This window comes from Hesperophylax consimilis, chromosome 12, assembly GCF_061612785.1.
Source record: "Hesperophylax consimilis isolate HC1 chromosome 12, BYU_Hcon_1.0, whole genome shotgun sequence".
Classification (NCBI taxonomy): Eukaryota; Metazoa; Arthropoda; class Insecta; order Trichoptera; family Limnephilidae; genus Hesperophylax; species Hesperophylax consimilis.
Window position 1 is genome coordinate 37,371,622 of NC_142847.1, and position 26,746 is coordinate 37,398,367.

The 26,746-nt window shown below is 34.3% G+C and overlaps 1 protein-coding gene across 3 annotated transcripts in view; it reads left to right on the top strand.

Annotated features, from left to right (window-relative positions):
• Positions 1-26,746, top strand: part of LOC149419585 (cubilin-like) — a 139,894-nt gene that overhangs the window by 47,415 nt on the left and 65,733 nt on the right. For all 3 annotated transcript variants that reach the window (XM_089637904.1, XM_089637905.1, XM_089637906.1), the window contains exons 3-4: positions 8,798-8,964; positions 12,272-12,355. In XM_089637904.1, the coding sequence (XP_089494030.1) occupies positions 8,798-8,964; positions 12,272-12,355 (251 nt within the window). The remainder of the gene's footprint in view (positions 1-8,797; positions 8,965-12,271; positions 12,356-26,746) is intronic.

A 26,746-nucleotide genomic window follows, 5' to 3' on the forward strand; every position in this document is an offset into this window, starting at 1 on the left:
AAATTGGACGATACGAAACCGGGATTTGGCTCAGTTGTTAGCGCGGTTGACTGCAGTTCCTAAGGTTCAATCCTCAGTCGAAAAGCATTTTAAAAGTTCACTGAAGTTTAGAGCCAGTCCCTAGAGAGAAAGGTTCAATTGTTAGTCGAACAAACAAACAAAAGTGGATTTTTAATTCATCTAATAACATTTAATAATCATTTAATTTGCCAAACTCAGTTGTTTTTCCTGTACCTATACATAAAATAACCTTGAGTAATGGTTTCAAGCAGGTATGGGTACGAACTCCTCCGTTGTTATTATAGTTGCTCTGCTGATTTTAGAATTAAAGAAGATTATTGATTTTTTTCGAAATTCCAATTTTTATGTAGTTTTCAGGTAAAAAATATGATTTGTTTGTATGAAAAAATAAATATTCTTGTATGGAAGATATTATTGCATTTGAAAATGAACATTGGAATTTCGAAAAAGTTATTTAATTTTTTTTACTTGTACCATCTCCTTCTGAATCAAATCCCGAAGTTACGCACCGTTCCCCCCGGACACCCTATATTCATTATTCAATTAAACATATATGTATTATTTTTATATACTGGCGCAGACCCGTGAAAAATCACGGAATATTATGTTAGTAAATCAACTAAGTTGGTAAATAACTCTTAAAAATATGAAAAATCACTTTGAATCCTTGAAACTGACTTGTTTAGATTAACCTAAAGAAATTAAAAAAAAAAAATACATATTTCAAATATAGAATTAATATAATTAAAAAACATTATTTTGTATTTAGGTACTTAATGGTTTAGGCTTGTCTAAATTCTTGAAAAATAATTTTCTGTTAAAATATTATACTGTGGGTAGGCACAATATCCTTGACACAACCAGTTTCAAATTTGAAAATTACACTTAAATTCAAAACAAATCCAAGTTCATTGAACCAGAGTTACAATCATTCACAGACAACCCACAACCGAAATTAGTACGTGGTATTTTTTTTAACTATCGATTATATTTACTTACTTTTTGTTTCTTCATCTTAACCTCTTATCTCTTAATAATATAAAACAATATTGTTATCCGCGTCTAACTGTTTGTGCGCTTAGTTCTTCTTAACTACGTTTCGGATTTTGATAAGGTTGTCATTATCATATAGAGATTTTTTTCCGGAAGGTTTACATATATACTCGTATAATTATGCTTATAGAAAGTATAAAAAAAGTCGAGCATCGCTGAGTACACGTCAGCTAGTATTTATCTAAAAGAGATAATTAATTATAAATAGATTAAGCAAATAATAATAAAAAAAAGTAATTCACTTTTTGAACATACTATTAAAGTAATATCACTTACTATTTTCAACAGAGCAATAATTTACAAGCCCCTGTTATACAAAAAAATCTTAGCAAAGTTCCCCGGTGAGATAATTTCAGTACGGTTTCTTTTTTTTACAAAATTTATCAATAACAACGAGGATGATAATCTGTTCTCTCGCATTTTCGAGCCGTACTTAGAACCTATACAGTATTATAATACGCATCTGCTTGGTATTGGTGTATTCGGTTACATGATATACCTAGTAAATATTAGTATAATATATATTGGTTTACTAGGCAGGATGATCGAAACTTTTTTCGAGTCTCAAATATCTCTGCGTATTTGGATCCTATTGAAGTAAAACATATTCCATCCACCATTCTACGCAAACCATTTTGACCCAGAGTTAGAGGCCAAAGTATTTCTTGTTTTTTTTTTAATCTTTGTTTTATTAAATTAAAGTAATTTTCAAGTATTACGAATAACCTGGCAACATTTAAATTCTTAATACTTTTTTGACTTGTAGCTATAGTTATGTATTTTACTAGTAGTTCTGTAAGTAGTCGACTTCGCTTATTCCGATTTGACAGCTCGTAACGCTCATGAGAACTCTGGTTGTAGTTGTTGACCATCAGAGATTCTGAGGAGAAATGTGGATAATATATGGAAAATCTATTGTTTGTTACACCAGATTCATCAAACTATTGAAACGTGAATACAATATGATAAATACTTCTTAAAAATATTGTAAATTCTAAATGTTCTCGCAAAATCACCCAATTGTCTCATATTCAAGTTTATATACAAAGTAAAAAATACCAACTAACGAATCTAAATACTCAAAATTAGTAAATAATCTTAATGGAAGGTCATAAGGGCAACTTTTGAGACCCATACGAAAATGACTCCCTAAACAACAGCAGAAAAGATATAATTTTGATATATTACGGCTAAAAGTATTATCTTGATTATTTTTTGGGTTGTTATGCCTTCTTTGGCTAATGCCAACGGACACCGTTGCAGTGTACATCTGCTCTGATAACGGTCAATGTAAAACTGCCATCAAACGTAGGCTATAGAAGGAGGAAGCGCATAGTAACCCAATAATTTATCACGATTAATCAATAAAAAAAACCCAACAAATACATATTATGGGGAGTACATGAGGAATTATTGAACAGGGGGAAATAGAGTACAGAGGGAAATAGTGTACAGAAGGAAATAGTGTACAGGGGTAAATAGTATACAGGGGGTATTAATGTACATGGGGAAAAAGTAAACAGGGGGAAGTAGTTGTATCTACCTCATTTTTTTCCGACTTATGTCCGGGTTAAATCTTCCTCACAAGAAAAACTAAACCACTTTTCCACAAATGATCATCTAGTCAATCCACATTATGCAAGTGCATTATATAAGCATAATAAATACAAAATAATACAAGAACAACACGTCAACTCACCAGAGATCAAATGGGATCATAATTCACATACTCCAGATATTTTCATATCAGAGGGTTCGACTCGGTAGAACTTCTAACTGTACCTATAAATCCTATTGATCCCTAAATATAAATATTTAAAAAATCTTTTGTTATCCTACATGTATTTAAAATGACTGATTTTTGTTTTTTTATATATAAATTAAGTATTATTATTACATGATTAATATTGTGTTACGGTCTGCATAATAACCCTATAATTTATCTAGATTATTCAATAAAAAAAAACTCTACATACTATGGGGAATACATGAGGAATAAGTGTACGAAGGGAAATAGAGTACAGAGAGAAATAGTATACAGGGGGAAATAGTGTTCAGGGGTAAATAGTATACAGGGGGGAATGGTGTACAGCGGGAATTAGTGTACAGGGGGAAATAGTTGTATCTACCTTATTTTATTACAAATATGTATTATTATTACATGATTAATATTGCGTTACGCTCTGTCTAGCGTATCTTTATACTCGTACATATTATTATAATATGTGTTTCTCTTTGTGTTGGTATTCTGTGTACTATCAAGTGACTAGTTTCTTTGTATGTATTGGAGCATACGTCCACAGTGACGTCACGTCACCAGGTCCTGTCCTGTCGGATGCCCGTATCAGCGGATTCAGGCCCGTGGGACTGCGTTACGTTTTCACGCATCGAGTGTTCGTCCCCCGACCAAACGGACGCTGCTAATTGGTTTAAATCAGGTCGGCGAACCGTGTACATTCATCTCCCCCATTTTTACGCTGCCCCGGTACCTAAGTGAAAAATAAATACAATGTTGAAATATTTATTAAAGAGTTTTTTAAGCAATAAATTAAGTAATTAAGTTGGAAAACTGAACGTACCTTTCAAGAGTTTCAACAAATTTGACAAAATCTTTAAAAAATATATTACCGAAAATTTGAGGAATTTGCGAAAAACCTATTTGTTTGCTTGTTCTGTATGTTTGTCTGAATATTTTAAAAATATTACTTAATTAATTAAAATTTTTATTTAATAATATTTATTTCTTAATTTAAATTACAATTACACATGGATTACAGATGACGGTTTTTAATGTGAAAACCGCATAAGAGTCCCAATTGCTCACGATGGAACTAGTGCTAATACCTTATCCTCAATAATTGAGGTAAGTTCCGTGTTTTAAAAAGAGTAGGAAAAGGACGTAAATGGGTAAGAGTAAGGTTGTGGCTATCCAGATCTGGTCATTATACACGGCTAAAGCAATTTCAAGCAATGTTTCAGTTCACCTTTGTGTTTGTCTCATTATTATTCCTCTTAATTCTGTATTCGATATTCAACGGGATATCAACTAGATACTTGAAAAGTGGATTAATTATAGATTGCGGAGAATCGGACTTGATGGGAAATTATTGTTATTATTCAGAATAATAGTATTGCGCACGTGCCAAGGACTGTTTCAAAATAAAGAATCGAAAATTTTATTTGTCATTTTGATTTCAAATAACCTTCCTTTTCATTGTAAAAATGAAAAACTTGAAAATTTCTTGAAAAATTAAATTAAACAACAAACACTTTAGATATATTCATCTTAAAAATATTTATTGTATAATAGATACCTATATATAATATTTAATATATATTTATATATTTTGTTAGAGAATGATCAATAAGTTATATTATATAGTTGCGCGTGAGGTTTAAAATTGAATAGCCTTAAATGTGTACCCTTCACCCCCCTTTGCCCCTTGTCCCCTTTCCTTGATCCGAGCCAAAGACAAGGAGCATTGTTATCGTTGCATTCTTACCGCGAACGTTCGTGTCATCTTGAAAACCCGCATGTATTTGAACTCGGCTGTGACTGTTTTTGGAGCACACATCGTCCAGTGAAACGTTTTACCCGCAGCAGTGAATGTCATTGGTTTTTTGTTTTGTGTTAAGTGAGCGAATATTAATTGTATGCAAACTGATAAGTGAAAAGAACCAGCGGCTTATGGAGGACGAGACCAGGGTAAGTCTTTGGCCTTTCCCTCTCATTTTCCTCTTGCAAACACGAAGGCAAAATTCAATTCGTTTTGTTTGTCTTAGTCTTTATCGCATCCGCACCAACCCCCCGCACAATTGCGAACGAAAGATTTGTGCACCACCATTATACCTTTCTGGAATCAGCATAAACCACAGAAGTTTTTTTTATTTGTGGTTCAACATTCTACGGTACATATTTATGTTTTTTTTTTATGTGAACACCATGAAGAGTCCCAACTCCTCCCAACCGCTTTGAGCCAGTGAGACTGTGGCATCCCTAATTGGGGTTTGTTGTGAGGCTGAAGTAGTGGAGAGGGGAAGGAGATGGGAAAGAAAAAGGTGAAAAAGAACCTGGCTGTTCAAATGTGGCCAAAAAACATGGCATAAGCCATTTTAAACAACTTTTCAATTCCGAATGGTGGTCCTGCACCTGGGCGATACTTAGAGTATCTTCAATTAACACAAATCTAATAAAAACCGTCGTAAGTGGAGAGCCTTACCCATCGACCACGGAGACCGTCAGTTCTATGTCGGCGTCATTCGAATGCTATGTTTTACTATAAATATAAATATATGAATAAATCTCTGTTGACAAAACACATTGACAGTTTGGATGTTGTGAGGCCAACTCCTGAATTTGAAGGAAGGCCGAGAGAAATTGGCTATCGTAAATAACATTGTGTTACCCAAATAAATACCCGAAAGGATCTACTCTCTCTCTCATGTCCACATTCTGTTTTTATTGCGACATTTCTAACTTTATCCATCAATCTCTTTCCACTTATCCTACTCAAAGAGAAGAGATATACTCGTATCAATGAATAGATCGCTTCATTTATCAATGTGTGATCTCGAACTGTGAATGAGAATATGGATGTATTTTTGTTTGTTTCTGTAAGAAGACCGTTTATTTACACACTGGCAAAAGTCAGCGTAAAAACGCACATAATCCGTCTTACTGATAATAGATAATACGGAGGGATAAGAATAGCTCAGTGGAAACGTTACTCATAATCACGCGCATGCATACTGCGTATGCCGGTCGTAATCCCGCAGTATTAGTGGCTCACAGATTTTTATATCGCAACCCTCAGGATGAGGGACGTATTCATTACTATCGTATTAAGATGGAGATCGCGGAGTTTGTAAATCTGCTTGATTTGACAAATATCGGTCGGTCGCGCAATGAAAATATAAAGCAGTAATACCCAGTATTGGCAGCACTATCAGAAGAATATTTTAAATCTTAATATTGATTTACCAAAGCAAATACGGATTGGCTAAATTTCGAAACAATTCAAAGGAGACCGGATCAAAGACATCGCAAAGGTCATCCGAAGAAACGTGAAGTTAGCGACTAAACGCAAAATGCGAAAATGTCCGTGTTGTTGAGAAATTTGAGTGATTTTTGGTCTAAAGAAATCTTTCATGAATATTATAATGAGTTAATATTTTAACCCGAGCAGAACACGGGCTTCTTCGCTTTATAGCTATACCAGCGCTGCAGCGGCATATTAGGGAATTATTATAAGTCGAACTGTACATGTAGAACAAAATAATGTAGGAGTATGCAGGTTTCACAACCAATTTCAAATGTAAAATTATTGTCGTTAACATGACATGCTCTTTATTTTTAAAAAAATGTAACAATGTTTCATATCTATAGATACTTGTAGCTTTTGTATATGTAATCAACTAGTCTATCTGCTATTACTACTTGTGACTAAAAAGTACAAAACCTCAACAAATCAGAGTCCCGTGACTGCAGTACTAGGAGTGTGACAACGAGACTTGTGCAAGTGCCCTTCACTCGTATTGCCTTCAGACAGAGAACCCACACTATCAATGGTCCCTTCATAAATGTATAATAGGCTAGATCCCCAACAGAATGCTAATCAATACTAGATTTAAAAAAATCTCATTATTAGTGATCTCTCGGCTGCTAAATATCTTACATCGTTTATCACATCACATACATTTAATTTATAACGAGTGATCTCTCAGCTGCTACATATCATACATCATACATCCCATCACATACATTTAATTTATAATGAGTGATCTCTCAGCTGCTAAATATCATACATCATACATCCCATCACATCCATTTAATTTATAATGAGTGATCTCTCAGCTGCTAAATATCATACATCATACATCCCATCACATAAATTTAATTTAAAATGAGTGATCTCTCAGCTGCTAAATATCATACATCATACATCCCATCACATACATTTAATTTATAATGAGTGATCTCTCAGCTGCTAAATATCATACATCGTACATCCCATCACATACATTTAATTTATAATGAGTGATCTCTCAGCTGCTAAATATCATACATCATACATCCCATCACATACATTCAATTTATAATGAGTGATCTCTCAGCTGCTAAATATATATCATACATCATACATCCCATCACATACATTTAATTTATAATGAGTGATCTCTCGGCTGCTAAATATCAAACATTCCAACACGTTAATTTAATTTAATTTAGTCTTTCTTTTTTACTCGGGACAGATAAGTTCTTTATATGTTATTTTTACTAAACTCTTCTTTTTTAATAATTTTTTTTTGTAATAATGTAGTTAGCCATTCAATATCTTTTTGAAAATCACTAGATATAACGCGTTGCGTTAAATTAAATGCTTATTTGTATTTATTTTATTTTCCTCTAATGTTTTGATTTAATGAACACTATTCCTGTATTGTTTTTAATTATTATAAAATATGCATGTTTCATTTTTATTTTGATCGTACTAAAAGACTATTTGCTACAACTTGGTACAAGCGCTTGAGCAAGTGCACAATAGCTTCACACTCATAATATAACTTTAATTTCTAATTACAATATTTGAAGATATTTAGTATGAGCTCTTGCCCATCTATTTCCCTTCCCCATTCCCCTGAGCTTTACAACATACCCCAATTGGGAATGCCATAGTCCCACGGGCTTCGTAAAGTTGCAGTAAGGACTCTTGTGCGGTCTTAATTTATTAAAATTTATATTGTATTTAAATGTATATTTTTTCAGAATTACAAACGGACCGAATTACTATACATGAAGAGAATTACACCCATTGAAAATAAACAAGTCTAAAACTTAACCTCACTTGTGTTGTTTCCCAATAAAATGTATTTATCACGCGCTTAGGTAAACACTCTAATATGTAAAGATGTTAGAAAACAGATTTTTAGATGTGTGTAATTCAAAAAGGTGTTATTTTTAGCAGGCATAATTCTTTTTATGAGTAATTTCTTCATTGCGCATTTCTGGCAGAGTAATATTGGTCCGTGATATTCACGTCCATGTTATTTCGTCCCGATACCCTAATTGAGTTGTAAGGCTGGAGGAGATGAAGGTGGAGAGGAGGAAGATTTCGGTGTTATCCGGGGGCAAAGTTCACTATTTTTTGGAGTTGATTCTACACGGCAATACATGTAAAAAGATACTCGCTTGGTGTACTTTACCCCTTAACACATTGCATCTATCACGTAGACTAAATTAGACTAGACACGGCATATTCATTTAAAAATAACCCCAACACAATTTTGGTTTGGTTCACGTGCACATCTATGAAAAGGCCCACGCACTGTGTCGCAATGCGAAATGGGCACTGTGCATTGCGTTTTACCTTTTGTTGGTCTAGAGTAAGCTATTTTGCTTCTCAGCTATTCTCTCATTTTTTCAATCACAAAAATAACCCAGTTCCAAATATTTAAATTTGAATTATGTCCATATTACAACACCTCTGACAACAAATTCTCCATGGTTTCGCTTACGAGTTTGAACGCTTGTACAAGGAGTTTAAACAGAGTTGGGTTATTAAGTTCATCTCCATATTTGTGACGTACGCTACGTGGCGTTATTTTTAAAATGAATTTAACTAGACAGGGCTAATCTAGTATAATACATTAATGATCTATCAATATCAAGTGATTTTTTGACGAGCTTTTTTTTCTAATGAACATTCTCTTTTTGATGTTTCAGATAGTGGATGGCAATGCAAAAACTGATGTCTCCAACAGGAAAGACCCTGGACTCTTCTGCGGGGAGACGGAGCAGCCACAGACTTTCATTTCGGAAACTAGTTTCGTGAAGGTTCTATTTCACACGGACAACTTCACGGATCAAACGTATTTTTCGTTCGACTCCAGGTAAAAACATTTTTTTTCATTTATGCCATGCAGCACTTACTCCTTATATAGCCAACATTTTGGACAGCGATATGATATTCAATTATCAGCAAGGAGGAAGCGCAACACGCCATAATAACCCGAAAATTAACCAAAATACCTAATACTTTTGCCGTTAAAATCAAACCATATTCTTCAACTGTATGTGTTTGCATCAGACTTGACCTCAAATATGACTGTAAACTTTATGCTCATTAGCCTTCTCCCGTGAGAACTTTAGAAACTTGTTCAGATAAAACATAAAAAATATTTCATTAGTCAGAATTTTATTTGTTAATAATATTTTATCGGGAAAACATTACGTAAATGACGTTTAAACTGAACAAATTAAACACGGAGGTTTCTGTATAAATATTATTCTGCTGAGATCAGGATTTAAGCCTATTATTAAATAGACATTTAGAGGTTAAAATCTAAACCAATATTTTATTTGCTTGTTTCACCGTTATGCTCAAATCAATTCTTATTTGTTGCTTTGTTCCTATTGCTCCAAATTATGTTTCTTACCACTTGTTGGAGATATTATGACTATTATGTTTTGGAAATATTACGACTTTTTGTGAAAAATATGATTTTTTGGTAATATTTTTATTTTATTTTATTTATTTGGGTTATAAACAGTCTATAAAATGTTTTCAGTATTAGGGATACATTATATCATTGACCAATAAAACAAGGTTCATGTAAATTAAGACAAAAAAAATCCATATCGATATAATATAAGCAGTTCTGATAAAGTGTAATTACTTAAAGATAGAGTAAGTGATTTTTTAAGTATTTTCTACGTTTACATTTAAATATGGAATGGCTATCAATAGTGACAATTAGATAAATATTATGACTTTTCAAATATTAAAGATTTTATGGAAATAGTTTTTTTTTGTAAATATTATAGCTTTTGATGTAATATGATTTTTTGATAAGTTATTATTTTTTGGAAATTTTACGACTTTTTAAAAATATTTGAATACCTTTGTGAAAAATTAATTTAAAAAATTCAGCTTACAGTTAGCTATTGACCAACTTTCCCTCTGAGAAATCTAAAAGATTTTATAATTTCCGAGTCCAAGATTGTTTCTACTCGTACATCGCTGAAGTGAATTGAATCGCTATTCCGAACGTTTTGCGAAAGGTCGGCCATGGATCATGGACTGGAAATAACTCTCACACCAGCTTTACGAAAGTGAAGTTTGAAAAACTGAGGCAATCAACAAACTAAGATCAAACAGACTCGAGGAATGAATCTTCTGGAAAAAGCTATTTATTTTTTTTCTTTATTTATTATTTATTTATACCTCAAAATTTTGAAGCTATTTTTGTGAGATCCATCGAAATAAATATCAGAACACAGTCCTGGTATTGCACTGATATTCAAACCGGTCGGTGACCGATTTGACATCGCGCTTGGGTACCACTCAGGCGTAGTGTGCTCAATTCCTCGGCTGGCTAAGTCCTCCATCACAACACACTTACTGTGGTAGTAGTAAGAGATTTTCAAATATTATCAGGTTATTAGTAACCCGGGAATGTTTGTCTTTCTTAAAAAAAATACAATAATGTAGGTTCATCATAGACATGTGTTTACACAAGAATCGAACGTGCAATTTACCGACTACATACATAATACTTAATGTTTTACATCAATGGTTTTGATGGTTTAAACTGAAAACATGGTTAAGTCTTAAAACAATATAGTCAAGTTTTGAAACAAACGCTATTCTGGAACAATTTTTTTAATGTTATACACATCTACGTAATATTTCATTGATGAAGAAGATAGTGCTAATAAATCTAAACAAAGCATGAAACAGAACAAAATACAGATAAAAAGATGGCGGTCACAGCTAAGAATCGAACCCTGTATCTCTTTTCTAACCAGGACAGCTTAACCACTTTTTACAGTCTTAACCACTCGACCATTGGCACATATTTATTAAGCTTATATTTCAAAATCAGAATTAGCAATATCATCTTGTTACTATTTTTTCCCCATATTTTTGGCAGCTACCTTCTTAAATGATCACAACGTTCTAAAGAATTGGATTTTAACCGGGAAATATAATTAAAAATCGGTTATATTTATCCCAGACAGTATCTACGTTACAAACCAATTCATTAGAAAGTGCTGATCATTTTAAAAGGTAGCTGCCAAAAAACCGGGAAAAACTAGTTAACATAATATTGTTAATTCTGAATTTGAAATACGAGATCGACTAATATGATGTTTAGTAATTACGCCCCAATGGTCGAGTGGTTAAAACGCTGTTCCAGTAAAACAAGAGATCCTAGGTTCGATTCCTAATTGTGACCGTTATCTTTTTTATTTCTTGTGTCTTCTTCTGTTTCATGTTCCGTTTAGATTTATTAGTATTATCTTCTTCTTTAATGATGTAAACACTATTCAGATTGAAATTATCTTCAAATGAGTGAAAAAATAATATTTCAAGATTGATTCTGGAAGAATAATGAAAGAAACACACCAGGAAGATTTTTTTTACATAGACAAACATTCCCGGGTTACGAATAACCTGACAATATTTGAAAATCTTCTACTACCACAACAGTAAGCGGAAAATGTTTTTTGTGTCGTGATGGAGGTCTTAGCCAGCCGAGGAATTGAACATATGACAGCTGGGTGGGACCCAAACGCTATACCAACTCACGGTATAGAAAAAATGGTGGATGACGTCAAGTTGTTAGATTGAAGATGAAAAAAGATTTCAGACTTGCAACACTTTCAACATGAAACGGTCACCTGTTATATAAAGTAATGTTAGGATATACTTTGAATTACGAGCAAACGAAATACATCTTGGAGTTATCTGATATGAACATACAGTTAATATTAATACATTGTTGAGTTATTTGACATGAACAAACAGTTAATATCAATCCATCTTGGAATTATCTGATATGAACATACAGTTAATATCAATACATCTTGAAGTTATCTGATATGAACATACAGTTAATATCAATACATCTTGGAGTTATCTGATATGAACAAACAGTTAATATCAATACATCTTGGAGTAATCTGATACTAACATACAGTTAATATCGATACATCTTGGAGTTATCTGATATTAACATACAGTTAATATCAATACATCTTGGAGTTATCTGATATGAACAAACAGTTAATACCAACCTGTCTCTCAGCCCTTTTACTTTACACTTCCTCATTCTTTGCAAGATGAGTTATTATTTTGTCGTCCAATTAAAAAAAAATTCTGAAGTATTTTGAATGTTTTCCTTGTTTTTTCAGAGCTGAGCAGCAATTTGAAGTTTATCTTCGATATGGACAGCATCCAGAACTGTACCCGAACAGAAGGGGCGAAGTTGTAGCAGGGTGAGTTATTTTTTTAAAATCAGTTTCCCTTTACTTAGGTTTCGATGTTATTGTCAGTTTCAATATTTTGCCATAAAAAAAGAGATAATAATTAGAATTACTTTTCACTTTTCTTATCGGCAGGCGGAATATATTTTAGCTTTTATTGAAAAATGGATCTGAGCTACATTTTTTTTGTTATATCAACAAAAAAGCAAGTGATTGGGCAAAAAAGTTTTCGTATAAGTTGTTTTTGTTGAACAAAAAAACATTTTTTTTCTTATATTACACCTACGTACCGAAAATTTTCATCAATCCCTGGAAGTTGTAAGTTAATTCGAAAAATTTTCAGGACTGAAAAAAATTTAAATTCTAATAAGCTATTAAACTTTTTAACATAATGGAAACTAATTATCAGAAAAGCTTCCACTCGACTTAATCCGCTAAGCCCCTTTCTTGGAGAAACTTTTTAAAAGGGCAACTAATTAATTATAAATTATTCAATCGATCACGCGGCCATCTTGGATACCGAAGTGAAAACGATGGTTTAATTGACATTTAAAAATACTTTTTCACGAGAAGTGATGGTATATGATAACCAAGATTAATTTGGAAAATTAGAAAATAGTACCTACTTATTTTATTAACCAACTTTGGCTCTCGATGTTATTTATTCTTGTGCAATAAAATACATTATTATTTACATGAAGAAAGCAACAACTTTTATTTACTGCAATATATTAATATACTAGATTCACTTATACCTACCAACTCAAATTTTGTAACACTCATTTGTTATTAAAAAACTTAAATTTGGATTTGAGCCCAAAATACTAAACAAATTGAAAAATATTTTTTTAATCAAAAGGCATAGTAAATATCTATTACGAACATGTACCTACTCTTTTATTTTTTTGTGTTTTGAATAATAAAATATATACGATTTTGGAAGCAAGTTTTTGGTATTTAATGATAATTATTAAAAAAATAATCTATCCCAAAATACAATGCAAATTTAATTGTATATAAATTTAAAAATAAAACATCGGTAAAAAATTTGTTTGTTGTTGGAATTCAAAATTTACATACCAAAAATTTGTGTTCCAATGTAAATCGGTCGTTTGAAAGTGAAATTTAAACCCAGCAAAACAGTTTTTTGATAATTAAATGTTTTTTTAAACTTTATATTTCATTTTATATTCAAAGTAAAAAAGGCAAGTTTTTTGTAATAATTACCATTAAAACACAAATAATTTCCAAACTTTCCTATTAAATCAGAAAAATCGATTTCTTTAACTGCCCATATTTTATAACTTGAAACACAAATAATTAAAGTAGCACACATCCGTACCAGTGGCGGCCGGTGGTCAAAATATGTGGGGGTTCACCGGATTACAACATTAAGTCATAAAATAAATTAAATAAAGGTAAATACCTATTTATAAAGAAGTTCTATTCTCCGCTCCTTTTGTTTAGCGAAGACCTCTATCAATACAAAACACTGATAGTGAGTTCAGTCTGTCCTCCTGGCTCAACGTGTTTAAAAAAGATTTTATTCTTTTTAACGTTGAGAAACATCTTAAGCTTTCAACTGAGGTCATTCCAAAGGTCACGAATGGTGCACAAAAGTTTTAGTAATTTCACAGTCACGGAAAAGTCTTCCAATAAACAAGTATTATAAAAAAGTTGTAAAATTGATAAATCGCCGTTAGCTTTTGAAAAATCGTCGCGGGCGTAAATTGCACAGAGTTCACCTTTTACTGAACTTTATTTAGGAAATCATACGTTTTAAGCGTCACATTGAAATCATGTTCTGGGAAATTTGACCTGTATCGATTTTTATTAAATAGCTCATTATGGTTTTTTTGTTATTTGTTTTTGGGGTGTTATGCCGTGTTTCGCTAACTCCTTCTTTAGCCAACGTTTTGGACAGCATTGCAGTGTCCATCATCAGGGCAGATGTGTTATTTTACTTTTTATTACACTGCAATGCTGTCCGAAACATTGGCTAAAGAAGGAGTTAGCGAAACACGGCATAACACCCCAAAAACAAATAACAAAAATACTTTTGGCCGTGAAAATCTTAAATCATATTTGAGCTCATTATGGTGTTTAACTTAGGCACGGTAGCCTGAATCCAATTGCATTCTTATGTCAACTTTTCCTAAAACCTTTAAGCTCAAAACTTTTTGTAAATGTAAATGACAAGAATTATGTTTTTTGATTTTTTCAGAAAGGCGAGTTACATCAGTAACACCGCTGATTGTCCAAACTGAATCAATATCGTAAATTAAACACGGAAAACAAAATAAACTATTCAATTGATCACATGCACAGAGCTACGAAGCTTTGTTATACATTGTTTTGTTAAATGATCGAGTAAACTTCTTCGATCCAGATTTGCACTCTTGTTTTATTATCAGTTCAGGTTTTAGGTGGACCGGCATTTTTTATTATCACTTTGTTTTCAAAACTCGACCTATTGTTCTTAATGTATTCCACATTCAAACTCATTCTTAATTTATACGTTGAACAAACACAAAAGTAATCATAAATTAGTACAACCTGCAATTGATATGCCTTATTAATAATTGATATACAAGATCGATATAACCTGCAATTAAACTTCAAAACTTTCGCAGAGTAAGAAAAGTTTTAAATTCAACAGACAATGCCCATTGCCCGGTAACGGCGAGTACTGACTAAACTGATAATAAGTAATCTGACCATCACTCATCTCTAATGACATGTTTTATCATGTATGCTTGTATCGAAGAAGCGGAACATTCGCTGAAAAATAGCAGATGGTAAATTGAAACCACGATATCGACAATAATATCAAACATACGCGTTTTAGTTTAACTTTCTACTGAATAAACCGTTCCTTCTGATGTGGTGGCAAAACCCCGAACGCCGTCCTTGATAAGGTATTATTTGCAAAGAATAGTATGAACTGGTATGTACCCACGCTTTCGACTGTTCCACAGAATATGCGACAAAGCAGTTAAATTTTGGATCGCAATCGAAAACGAACTGCTACGAACATAGGCACAAGTCAAAGTCGGTCTGCAAGTTAAGCGCGCTTAATAAGTAGGTACCTTTTGTATGAGATATTATAACCGAACCGAGTTTCGTATTGTGATTAGCCATGTCGGAAATCTTGTTGGTTGTTCGGCGCTCGGGAGCACATATTAGCTGGCCGCCACTGATCCGTACAAGATATTTGTTGCACCCTTTGATTAAAAAAAAAAATTACTGAGTTTGGTTTGGTATTTTGACATCAAATCCAAACCGTTCCCCTAACTCCATGCGGTTAAGAGCGTGTGGTATTCACATAAAAAATTTTACTCGTGAATTTATTTTTCTTTCAGTATATTTCAACTATGTATATTGACATTATTTTTCTAACTGAAAATTATTATTATTCAATTTTATTGGAATAACTTAAAGGTTTTACCCATCAATAAGAAAAATGAAACCGAACCCAAGACACAGAAAAATAAATAGGTTACGTTCTCAACTGGGAATAAAACCCAGGATCTCTGTCTTACCGGTATAACCCCTTTTACCAACCACTCGGCCATTGGGACCTAATTATTCTACGATGTCATATTTCAAATAAGAAATTTCTTTATATTATTTTTAACTAATGTTTTCCTTAAATCGATAAAAATTGCGTAAAATAATGACATCCAACTGCCAAGTAGTTAGAGTCGTTGTTCCGGTAAGACAGACATCTTGGGTTCGATTTTCAGTTGAGACCATTACCGTTAATTTTTGTTTCTTTTTATGATAATTTTTTAATGTCATTCTCGTAGTTTGGCACTTTGTTTAGTAATTTGGTTTTTTATTGGTTATTTCAAGATTGGTGATTGTAATTACGACGCGAGCTGATAATATTTACTTTAACATCTAGCTTCAAGGAATTAAAATCTGTCAATATTTGATCACGCCAAGCATAAAAAAATGTTTTATCTACTTATCCATATATATTGAATTCGCCGTCGGTTGCTTACTGCGGTTTCTATATGAAAAAGCTGAGGATCTTATTACGGCTTATTTACCGTATGGATGTACTTCAGGTCTTACGGGGGCTTGATTTTAGTAAAGCTAGCCTGATGGTAAAACCTGATCTGGTATTGCAGTAGTGCGCTGCAGAAATAGTTCTAATCTTGACTAAGCTTTTTAAAATGGTCCTGAAGTCTGACTCTGTATCCTCTGGATGGAAAAAAACGGTCATTCAGCCTATTCCAGTGACCGTTCCAACCCCGCCAACTACCGCTACATAGCTATCACATCTAATGTATCCAAGGTGATGGAACTTGTGATCAATGACAAAGTGCTCACATAATACCACAGGAATAACAAAATTATTAATGACCGTCAATACGGATTCCTGCGGAACCGCTCGTGCGGAAATCTTCTCGCGTATGTGTCGCATGTTTGAGGGCAGTACCTGGAACGTTACGGTGAGACACTGGACATTTGACACCGAAGACATCCCGCATCCTTGTGTGCATGGATTGCCGATTTTTTGAGGTAAAGGTCGATTCAGACGATTGTCGATAGTTTCACCTCTTCCTCCCACGTTCCACGGCCCATCGATTCTGTCTCCGATTGGTTTTTTATTGCACATCAATGAACTTTTGTCGTTTGCACCAATTCATTGTTACGTGGACGACAGTACAGTTCATGATAGCTTTTTGTTTGACAAGCCCCCAAATGATATACAATCTCCAACAGCTCAGTAGGCTTTGAAGCAGAGAATGGAAGGTTACTTCGAGAAGGAATCCTCTTGGAGTAAGAATAACCTAGCCGAATTCAATATTTTAAATACCCAATCATGTCTGATTACGTCTAAAAGAGATCGAAATGACAATCTAGTCTCCTTCAAAGGAAGCAATCTTCCCAACATGTCTTCCATTGATATGCTTGGTGTAACTCTAAGTGACCAGCTCAGTCACGTAGGCTCTATCAAAGCCAGAGTCATGTTAGCCTCACAAAAGCTGGTGGTACTGTATAGAGCCCGCTGATACTTTAATAGTACACAACTGCGCCCTGTACAAATGGTAAAAGCGCCCCACAATTTGACACGGTTGGTTTGGAGCCCAAAATACCTGACAAAATCCTTGAATCTGTTGAGAAACTGGCGGTCCGTTTGATAGAATACCCTATTTTAAGCCAGGCATCCTTGTGCTACCGGTATTTCATTGGATCCCTTTGACACCGGTCTATAATCGGGAATCACCCCAAAAGCGCGCCTAACATATGTACACGGTTGACACTCTTCGAGACCCATCTTCACTCCTTCTCCTTAAAAGACCCTCCACACAATGTCCAAATATTACATAGGCTCCGAGGAAAATTGTTTTCCTCTGGGCCTCCTGTGCGGAGCTAATGTTAAAAAAATATACATGTATTTAAATAATCTAGCGAGTATTTTTGTTAGGTATTTTTTCACCAATCGTTAAAAATTCAGAACATATTATGTTATTTTCAATATGTGCAACAGAATAGCCCGAAGGCATAAATCAAATATGCTTTAAGCCGAAAAAAGCCATTGAAAAATATTGTGATAATCATTTTCGTTAAGAGGATTTCCCGCACGGAACAAGAATCAGCGATAAATTGATTTTCACAGCGGAGCTCGTTTATTTCCCGATGAGAGTTCGATCAAAGTTCGTTCGGGTAAGTAGAAAACTAAAAGCCGATTAATGAAATGTTATAAAACCCATCTAGGTGGTCACTTAAGGCAGTTTCCATTACAAATTCCATTTTAGTGCTTATTCAATATCTAGGGGAGATTGCTAAAAATACGAATTGGTAGAATAAATAATGCTGAAATATTGATTTTCTTTTCTATGGCAATACTAAATATTAAACAAATTATGGTTATTTCAGATGTATTTATTTATTATTTTACTTGCGCTCTTTTAAGGGCTTTTATATATGTGACTATCAAATATTATATATTAATATACAGTACGTTTTTTTCCATTATTTCTGGCTTTCACCCTTCAAGGGTGTTCTTGGCCATCATTTAAAATTATTGAGAAGTGAAAGGTGAATTTAAACATTAATTTTATTTAAATTGGCAAATTTCAAAATTATAATGAAAATTGGAGTCGAGTTCAGACTTAGAAGAGATGAGATGTTGAATGGAGGGGAGGCAATTTTAGATATGGCTTGATGGAAGAGAGGATATTTGTTTAGAGAGGGACAACCAAAAAATATGTGATCTAAAGTTCCCACTTCTAGACCACAGAATGTACAATCTGGAGAGTCAACGACGTGAATTTTAAAAAGATGGGAAGGAACGTATACAGTACGTTGGACAGTGTCATTTTTTTGAACCCCTGCCAGCGTTGTCCATTGCTTTGAATATACATTTTTTTACTTATAGTATCATATTTTATTGAAATGATTTAAGAAATATATTAAATTTGTACTGGACGTAAATAATCTTTTGGTAATTTATTTAACCGTATCATACATTTAATATGTTTTTACATAGCTTACATTATTTTATGTTCATAGTAAAATACGTTTCCTAATTTGGATACGCTGGATGCGACCCTTGTATTTTTCATTAAAACAGTCTTTAGGCATGAAACGCTGTAATTTTTTGAAGTTCAAATAATGACATATTAAGTTATAATAAGAGTTATTCATAATTTAAAGAAATGTAAACAATATTAGTATGTCCTACAAAAGGTTCCAATTTTTGTTCGGCTTTGTAACGCAGGTTGCAACCGGTAGAATATTTTTATAGGCGATTCATTTTTATGATGTAGCCAAACTTCCATGTGAACGCTATGCCGCAATCTTGACTCTCCACTCAGTAAGTGAGTAGCGTTATAACAGTGGGACTTGATTCGAGGGAATTTGTTTTCGAATTCGTAACATTGAACACACAAAGTATGTACATTCAATAAAAAATTACTATGGTTTGTGTCAGTGGCGGTTTTTCCCTTAGGTCAATTGATAATTGTCGCTCCGAAATTATAAGACAACAATATTAATAAATGATGTGCATCAAAACAACTTGTCTAATTCTTAATTTATTTGGAATGTACCGCGAAACAGCAGACCTGCGAGCGGCGACGGCGAGTGACGAGCAGTGACAATCTTTTGTCTCTAATAGAAGCTTTCATTCACAAGTCCACACGATTCGCTAGGTCAATTTAAAAAATGTCCCCAGCTGGCATCTTCTATCTCTATGCGCGCCATAGAATTAACGTAAACGTTAAGTAAAAATTAGGTCGCTTAGGTTATGGCCGTGAGGGAGACAGCACGATGAATATCATATGTTTTAAAGAGATGGTGACATAAACACATGTCGGTTTTTCATTTTACACGCTTGTCGTGTGTGGAATATTTGTTGTTTTTCAATTGTTTCGCACCCACATGGATTATGTAGTTATTTCCAATTAACTATATTAACATCAGACTTACAGATTGATGCAGATATAATAATGTATAGGCATTTTTCACAATATCAAATAAAGATTACTCACACATTTTTTTCAAATGACCTACCATGCCTGGATCCCTAGAGTCGCATTTGGTTTGTGTAAGTTATTAGATTTAAATTCCCCAGTTTACCAATTTACAGGGCGATTTCATAATTAAATGAGCATGTTATCTTTTTTTTTAAATCGTAAGTCAAGCTTTTGTAGCTGCCGTTTTGTAACATTGTGCCGTTACATATAAACGGAAAGTGTATGTTACAAATCGACTTTTCGAAAGGAAGGGTCACATCTAACTTATTTCTGATTTGCATACCACTTTAACCCTAGAGGCCTAATCTATTTTATAGGTACATAGAGCCTTAACATACGTCTCAGAGGCGTACACATGTAAATGACAGCCAGTAGGCCAAAATATACCTATTTGAGCCCTATGGAAAGTTAAATTTGTAAACAAATAATAAAACACAGTTTTATCAATGAAAACTACTATCACAGGTATTTATTACAACGAATCAAAACATTATGCTTACATTCAAACAAAAAATCATCTTCTTAAAAATCAACTTGAACATATGTTTTTTTTTTAAATAATCATAAATATTTTTATGATTAATTTCTTATTCTTAGGGCAAACATTAAAATTAATCATGCTTTTGATTACAAGCTATAATTTTAAAGCAATCTACACAGACATCAACTTTGTGCTCAGAAAATACTGATTTTTTGCACTTACAGCACACTAATTTAGACATTCTCTTTTTTTTAGCAGCAAAAAGCGCAGTATTTACGTTTTTTGGGCTCTGGTTCTCCTGCCGGAAGTTTATTACCTGAATCAGTAGGTTTTGCGAAAATTTGGCATATATTTTTAAGTCGGAGCTTCAAGTTTGAATTTAAGGCTTGACCGTATCTATGCTTAGTTGTTTAATGAATTATCTTTTGTTTGAGAGTTTATTTAATCATTTTATGGCCATAAATTACAGCAAAATTAATAAAAGCCATGTTTAAGATGCTATAGAAAACAGCATTTGACCATCTATTAGTTTTGCGGCTGCACAAATGAATCTACTGTTACATTAGAGCTTATTAACGTAACTTATAGTTATAAGTTGTTACATTAGCATTCAAGCCAAGTAATATGCTATGAGTGAGTACACAAGCTGAGCTTGTACTCCAATCTCCAGGGTGTGGATTATATATAGTCAATTTCCCCAAATGAAACAAGTCTCTTGATATGAGTTTTTATTGTACAGGTAATACAGGTAATACAGGTTATCAACAGATCTACAAAAGGTACATAGCTCTTTAAGGCCTGACTTGTTTCTAGCAATCTATTGACTCTAAGGGCTCTGATTGACAAAGGTATAATATTAGCTCACGTGTACTTTACGGTGGATGCGGTGAGACGGTCAGCAGGTGCCAGGGCTGGTGCCATGGCAGGGTGCTGGATGGAAGCCGAAGGGTTGCCACGTGGGCACGCCACGCTGGACGACAAAGGACGCCAGAGCGGCGGCTGGAGGCGCAGAGACGATGGAGCAGGGCGGGGGCACTGATTGGAGGGCCAAGGGGCTCCACACAAACAGGCTGGAGCGGCAGACGCCCAGGACTGAGGCAGGGGTCTATGAGTTCACTGTTCTCAGCCTGGCGTGGACGGTAGGAAGGGCGGCCGGCATCAACAGGCGAGGAAGAGCTGGAGCACGGGTCGGTTCGCCAAAGGGGTACTTCACGACCCGGCTGTGGTGAGCAGAGGTGTCTGGGCCGTAGACAGCATGTGGCCCGGACGGAGGAGACATGACCCAATTATATAATGTTACGTGCTGGTGGGCCTCAGGCAGAGGGAGACATGACACAGCTCTACAACGTATGGGGCTGGTGGCCAGCGGCCGATGGAGACAGGACACAGCTCTATAATGTAATGGTGCTGGTGATTCTGGGGATCCCTTTGAAGTGGAGAACTGGTACTCGAGAGGCGACACGCAAGGTGAAACAATTCCGCCGGTCCATTTTTACGGCGTCACAGATTTGAGCGGCAAAAGTTAACTCGGAACCAACACAGCATGTTGCAATCCACGCGCTTCCCAGGGAACTGAAGCGTGGGTAGCTGGCCGCGAGTACTTGACCTGCGTTGGTCGCTCGCGGGGGGGGGCTTGTCCCACTCTTTGGCGCGTGCCCCATGCCCTTATAAGGACACGTTTTGCATCTTAGCCATATGATTGGTTGTAGGTACTTATAGGCCTACGTGACCAATATCAGGTCGGAGACATCGCGGATGTACGTGTATGTATTGGTGTTCACCCGATTGTAGACATGCCGAGATGCGTATATACTAGTGTGTTTACACGCTCTGGGTGTATGATCGAATTCCGGCAACGCGTGAGCATATACTTAACTTTGCAGTTAGCTCTTGCAAGCTTTGTGCAAACATAACACTACCCTCCTTGTCGATGAAACAAGATCCCAGGCAACGTGGCTGAATCAGGGCAACGTCCTCTTGTTTGCCGTACGAGAGGTACAAAGCTACCTCATTTCACAAAGATTTAAACACTCCCTAACGAGCCAAAACAAAAATTTAACTACCTGAGAGCCAAGTTGAACAATCCTAACAAGTACACTGAACAAGGGTTGCCAAACCTCTTTCAAAAATAATTGCAGAAATGATCTCCAAGGCGCGATACAAAACACGCTATGATTTACATACACAACTTTTTTCCAAACAAAAGAAAACACATGGCCTTCTTCCCAAACAGAAAAGAATACATACGATTTTTCCAAACAGAAAAGACTACACATCACCTTCTTTCCAAACAAAAAGAATACACCTGGCTTCCTTTTTTTTTCTTAAAAAAAAGACAATACCAAAACAACCAATGTAGCATACAATGTGGTATTACCGAATGGATGTACACAATTTACCACCAGGCCTACACTTTCCATCAAACCACAAAAGAAGAACAATTAACAATGTTCACAATTGTACAATGTTATACAAAATGATATTCTGGTTAGAGAATATTATACGCTTATGCGATTGACCAAAATCAACCCATATTTCGCGTTTTTTACAATGAAATTCTTAAACTAGACATGTTTTTTTTATACACAAAATTCCTGTTATGGAATGTGTACGCTGATTATATCATGCGATTGATCGAAATCAACCCATATTTGCGTCTTTAACAATGAAATTCTTGACACTATACAACACAAGTATCAATACACATGTTATGTTATTTCTTATTATCCATTGATAATTTTGAAAAACGGAAAACAACAAAAATTCTACTCAAGGTTTTAACAATATATTCTCATTTAGTCATGGTTTGTCTGGTTGCTAATAATTCTTAGGCATATAGACCAATCCTCTCGTATCGCATATTGATTATACAGGTCAACGCTACCAAGACCTACCATGTAATTAATTATAAGGCTAATATTATCCTATGACATTTAACGATTTATTTCCTATAAACCGTACAGCGCTGTACCAGGTGTTAACAAGAAACACCAGCACGTCGTAACGAAAACGTTCGACAAAATTTTCAGAACACTCATAAAGTGTTCTCACCAAATGACCAGACAAAACCCAAAATGACCTTAAGTGCAATTATTAACCCAATTCATTGGTTAAGATTCAATAATGTCCCAAAATGACATAAATATGCAACCACCATTTGTCCTTAATGACCAACAATTTTAGATTTCCAAATCTAAGACATAATTACGTTATCTTTACAAAAACTATTTCTTCTTACCGGGTATATATTATAATTCATCTTCCTATGAGAACATACACACCACACTTGACATGGCGTAACACATATTACAATTACACAATTTTATTTCGTCTCAACTTTATGAAGGACTTTACACGCTGGTTTTTTTTTTATTGATACCGAGACAATCAAATACGTGTTTACAACAAAAAAAATTCACACCATAATTGACATGGCATAACATATAATACAATTACACAATTTTATTTCGTCTCAACTTTATGAAGGACTTTACACGCTATTTCTTTTTATTGATACCGAGGCAATCAAATACGTGTTTACAAAAAAAAATTCACACCATAATTGACATGGTGTAGCATATAATACAAAAACACAATTTTATTTTGTCTCAACTTTATGAAGGACTTTACACGCTGGTTTTTTACCATATTGATACCGAGGCAATCAATTACGTGTTTACAAGAAATTACAATACACAACCCATAACTAATTAATAATTAGTTAGGGAACAATTACACAATTTTTATTTACAAACATATTACATACCACTCAACAACTACTGTGTGTGATAATTCAATTTCTGTTATATAAGACTTATTCGAGTCTTTTTAATTTAAAAATCGAGAACTACATAATCCGATTTCTAGAGATTGACTTCCTTAAAAATAACGACACGTATTCACTACGCAAGAAGGAGAAGAGAAAAAAAATTCCAGAAAAAAAACAAATAATTGGTATGTAACCAATTAAATACAAAAACATTTGACATAATTTTCTATATAAGAGAATGTCTGAACAAAAACCACATACGGGGTTTCTCATTTGAACTATACAATTTATAACACAAGATATTTGAGTTATATTTACAAAATGGGTTCCTAATCTACCACTGATAACTTTAAGTGATGAAGAACGAAATCATCACTTCAAAAGTACAGGACATTTCTTACGCCGTTTCCTGTCAACGAAAAGAAGATTATATATACAAATATAACCTTAATTTGTACTAAAAATTGGTATATATTCTTAGTACAATAATTCCACGAAATATAAATTAAGTTTATTTTTCGGTCGCGGGCAGGATATTGAATACTTAAGGCGGTTTTTTCCTTACTAACATAAAAAAAATTCCACTAAAACTTAAGGTTCTTGAATTTAACCCTCAATCAATGTAACGTGTCGTGTTTCGTAACGAAATATATACAAAAATGTATATTTTTAAATATAATTTTATATAACTTATGTAGTTACTTCATAACTACAACTTATATCTCCTATATCACAATACTCACTTACTGTGATATAAATGTCTGAGTTTTGATTTATTGTTATTATTACTTTAAAACGAGTTATAGTTATGGAAGAGAGAGATGAAAAGAGAGGAAAAAAAAAAAATTATATATTGTATTTCTATAAGATGTCTGCTAGCTAGTCAGAATCTCACAGAAACATAATAAAATAAACAGAGTGGCTACTATGTCAGCCAAAATAAATGTACTCAAAGATTCATGACGTCTTTGAGTTATAAACATTGGATGACACATAGCACCTTGTTTATTTAAATAATATTATTAGAAATGCACGAAATATGTATTATAGTTTACATATTATATCGCCTTAAACTGGGTGCGAGAATAAACAAATATACGTAACAACATGAAAGCGGCGACCTTTGACGAATTCATATTTATTATTATTATGCGTAAATATTGTCTGTTGCGACGCGGGAATGGATCCTTTGTCGGTATTTTTAATAGTCGTGAATTATTAAGATATATCAAGTTACTGCTCGTAGCGTGTTTTATTTTTCTACCAACAATTTATTTTCTGTGTGATATTTTTTGTTGCGAGTTTTTATTCTGTTCAATGATTTTATTTTTTGTTATATTACTTTTGCGGCAAGTTAATAATAATAATTCTTTGTCGGTATATTATTAACAGTGAAATTGTTAACGATATTTATTCTCAGACCGGATGAGCAAAGTGATTGTAATTGTAATGACCGCCGTTGCCTTTTCAAAATTTAAAATTCTACCAACATTGTGAGGATCCATGATTTAATAATGGGAACGACCTGTAAAGTCTATGGATCTTAATTTACAAACAACCAATACGATATTTATTAAAGAATGTGAAATAAACAATAACTGTATTTAATCCTATCGCAAATTGACACTTGGAAGTTCTTTATAGTATTTGAATTATTTCAACTTATTATAATGAAACAGATAAGCAAAGCTTAACCTGACAAAAAGAATTATTTCTATATGAAACAATTAAATTGCATTTCAAAATTGAAATAACACCTCTATCTCTTGGAAACAACCACATTTAATGTTTATTACGCCGTAATTTCTCGTATTTGTTTATTGCGTATTTAGAAATTGGAACTGCGCATTACGTACATGCGTAACCCGGCGGACAAAGCGCGTATTACTACGTATGTGTACCGGTCGACGGAACAAACACTCCCGAATCAGAAATGAATTATAACACACAGCTGTGGATAAAAACATTAATAGACAAGAATATTACAGTAACACATTACAAGAAAAGACACATTCCATCGGGTAATTGACTATCCAGTTGTGGTGCCAGTGTTACATTAGAGCTTATTAACGTAACTTATAGTTATAAGTTGTTACATTAGCATTCAAGCCAAGTAATATGCTATGAGTGAGTACACAAGCTGAGCTTGTACTCCAATCTCCAGGGTGTGGATTATATATAGTCAATTTCCCCAAATGAAACAAGTCTCTTGATATGAGTTTTTATTGTACAGGTAATACAGGTAATACAGGTTATCAACAGATCTACAAAAGGTACATAGCTCTTTAAGGCCTGACTTGTTTCTAGCAATCTATTGACTCTAAGGGCTCTGATTGACAAAGGTATAATATTAGCTCACGTGTACTTTACGGTGGATGCGGTGAGACGGTCAGCAGGTGCCAGGGCTGGTGCCATGGCAGGGTGCTGGATGGAAGCCGAAGGGTTGCCACGTGGGCACGCCACGCTGGACGACAAAGGACGCCAGAGCGGCGGCTGGAGGCGCAGAGACGATGGAGCAGGGCGGGGGCACTGATTGGAGGGCCAAGGGGCTCCACACAAACAGGCTGGAGCGGCAGACGCCCAGGACTGAGGCAGGGGTCTATGAGTTCACTGTTCTCAGCCTGGCGTGGACGGTAGGAAGGGCGGCCGGCATCAACAGG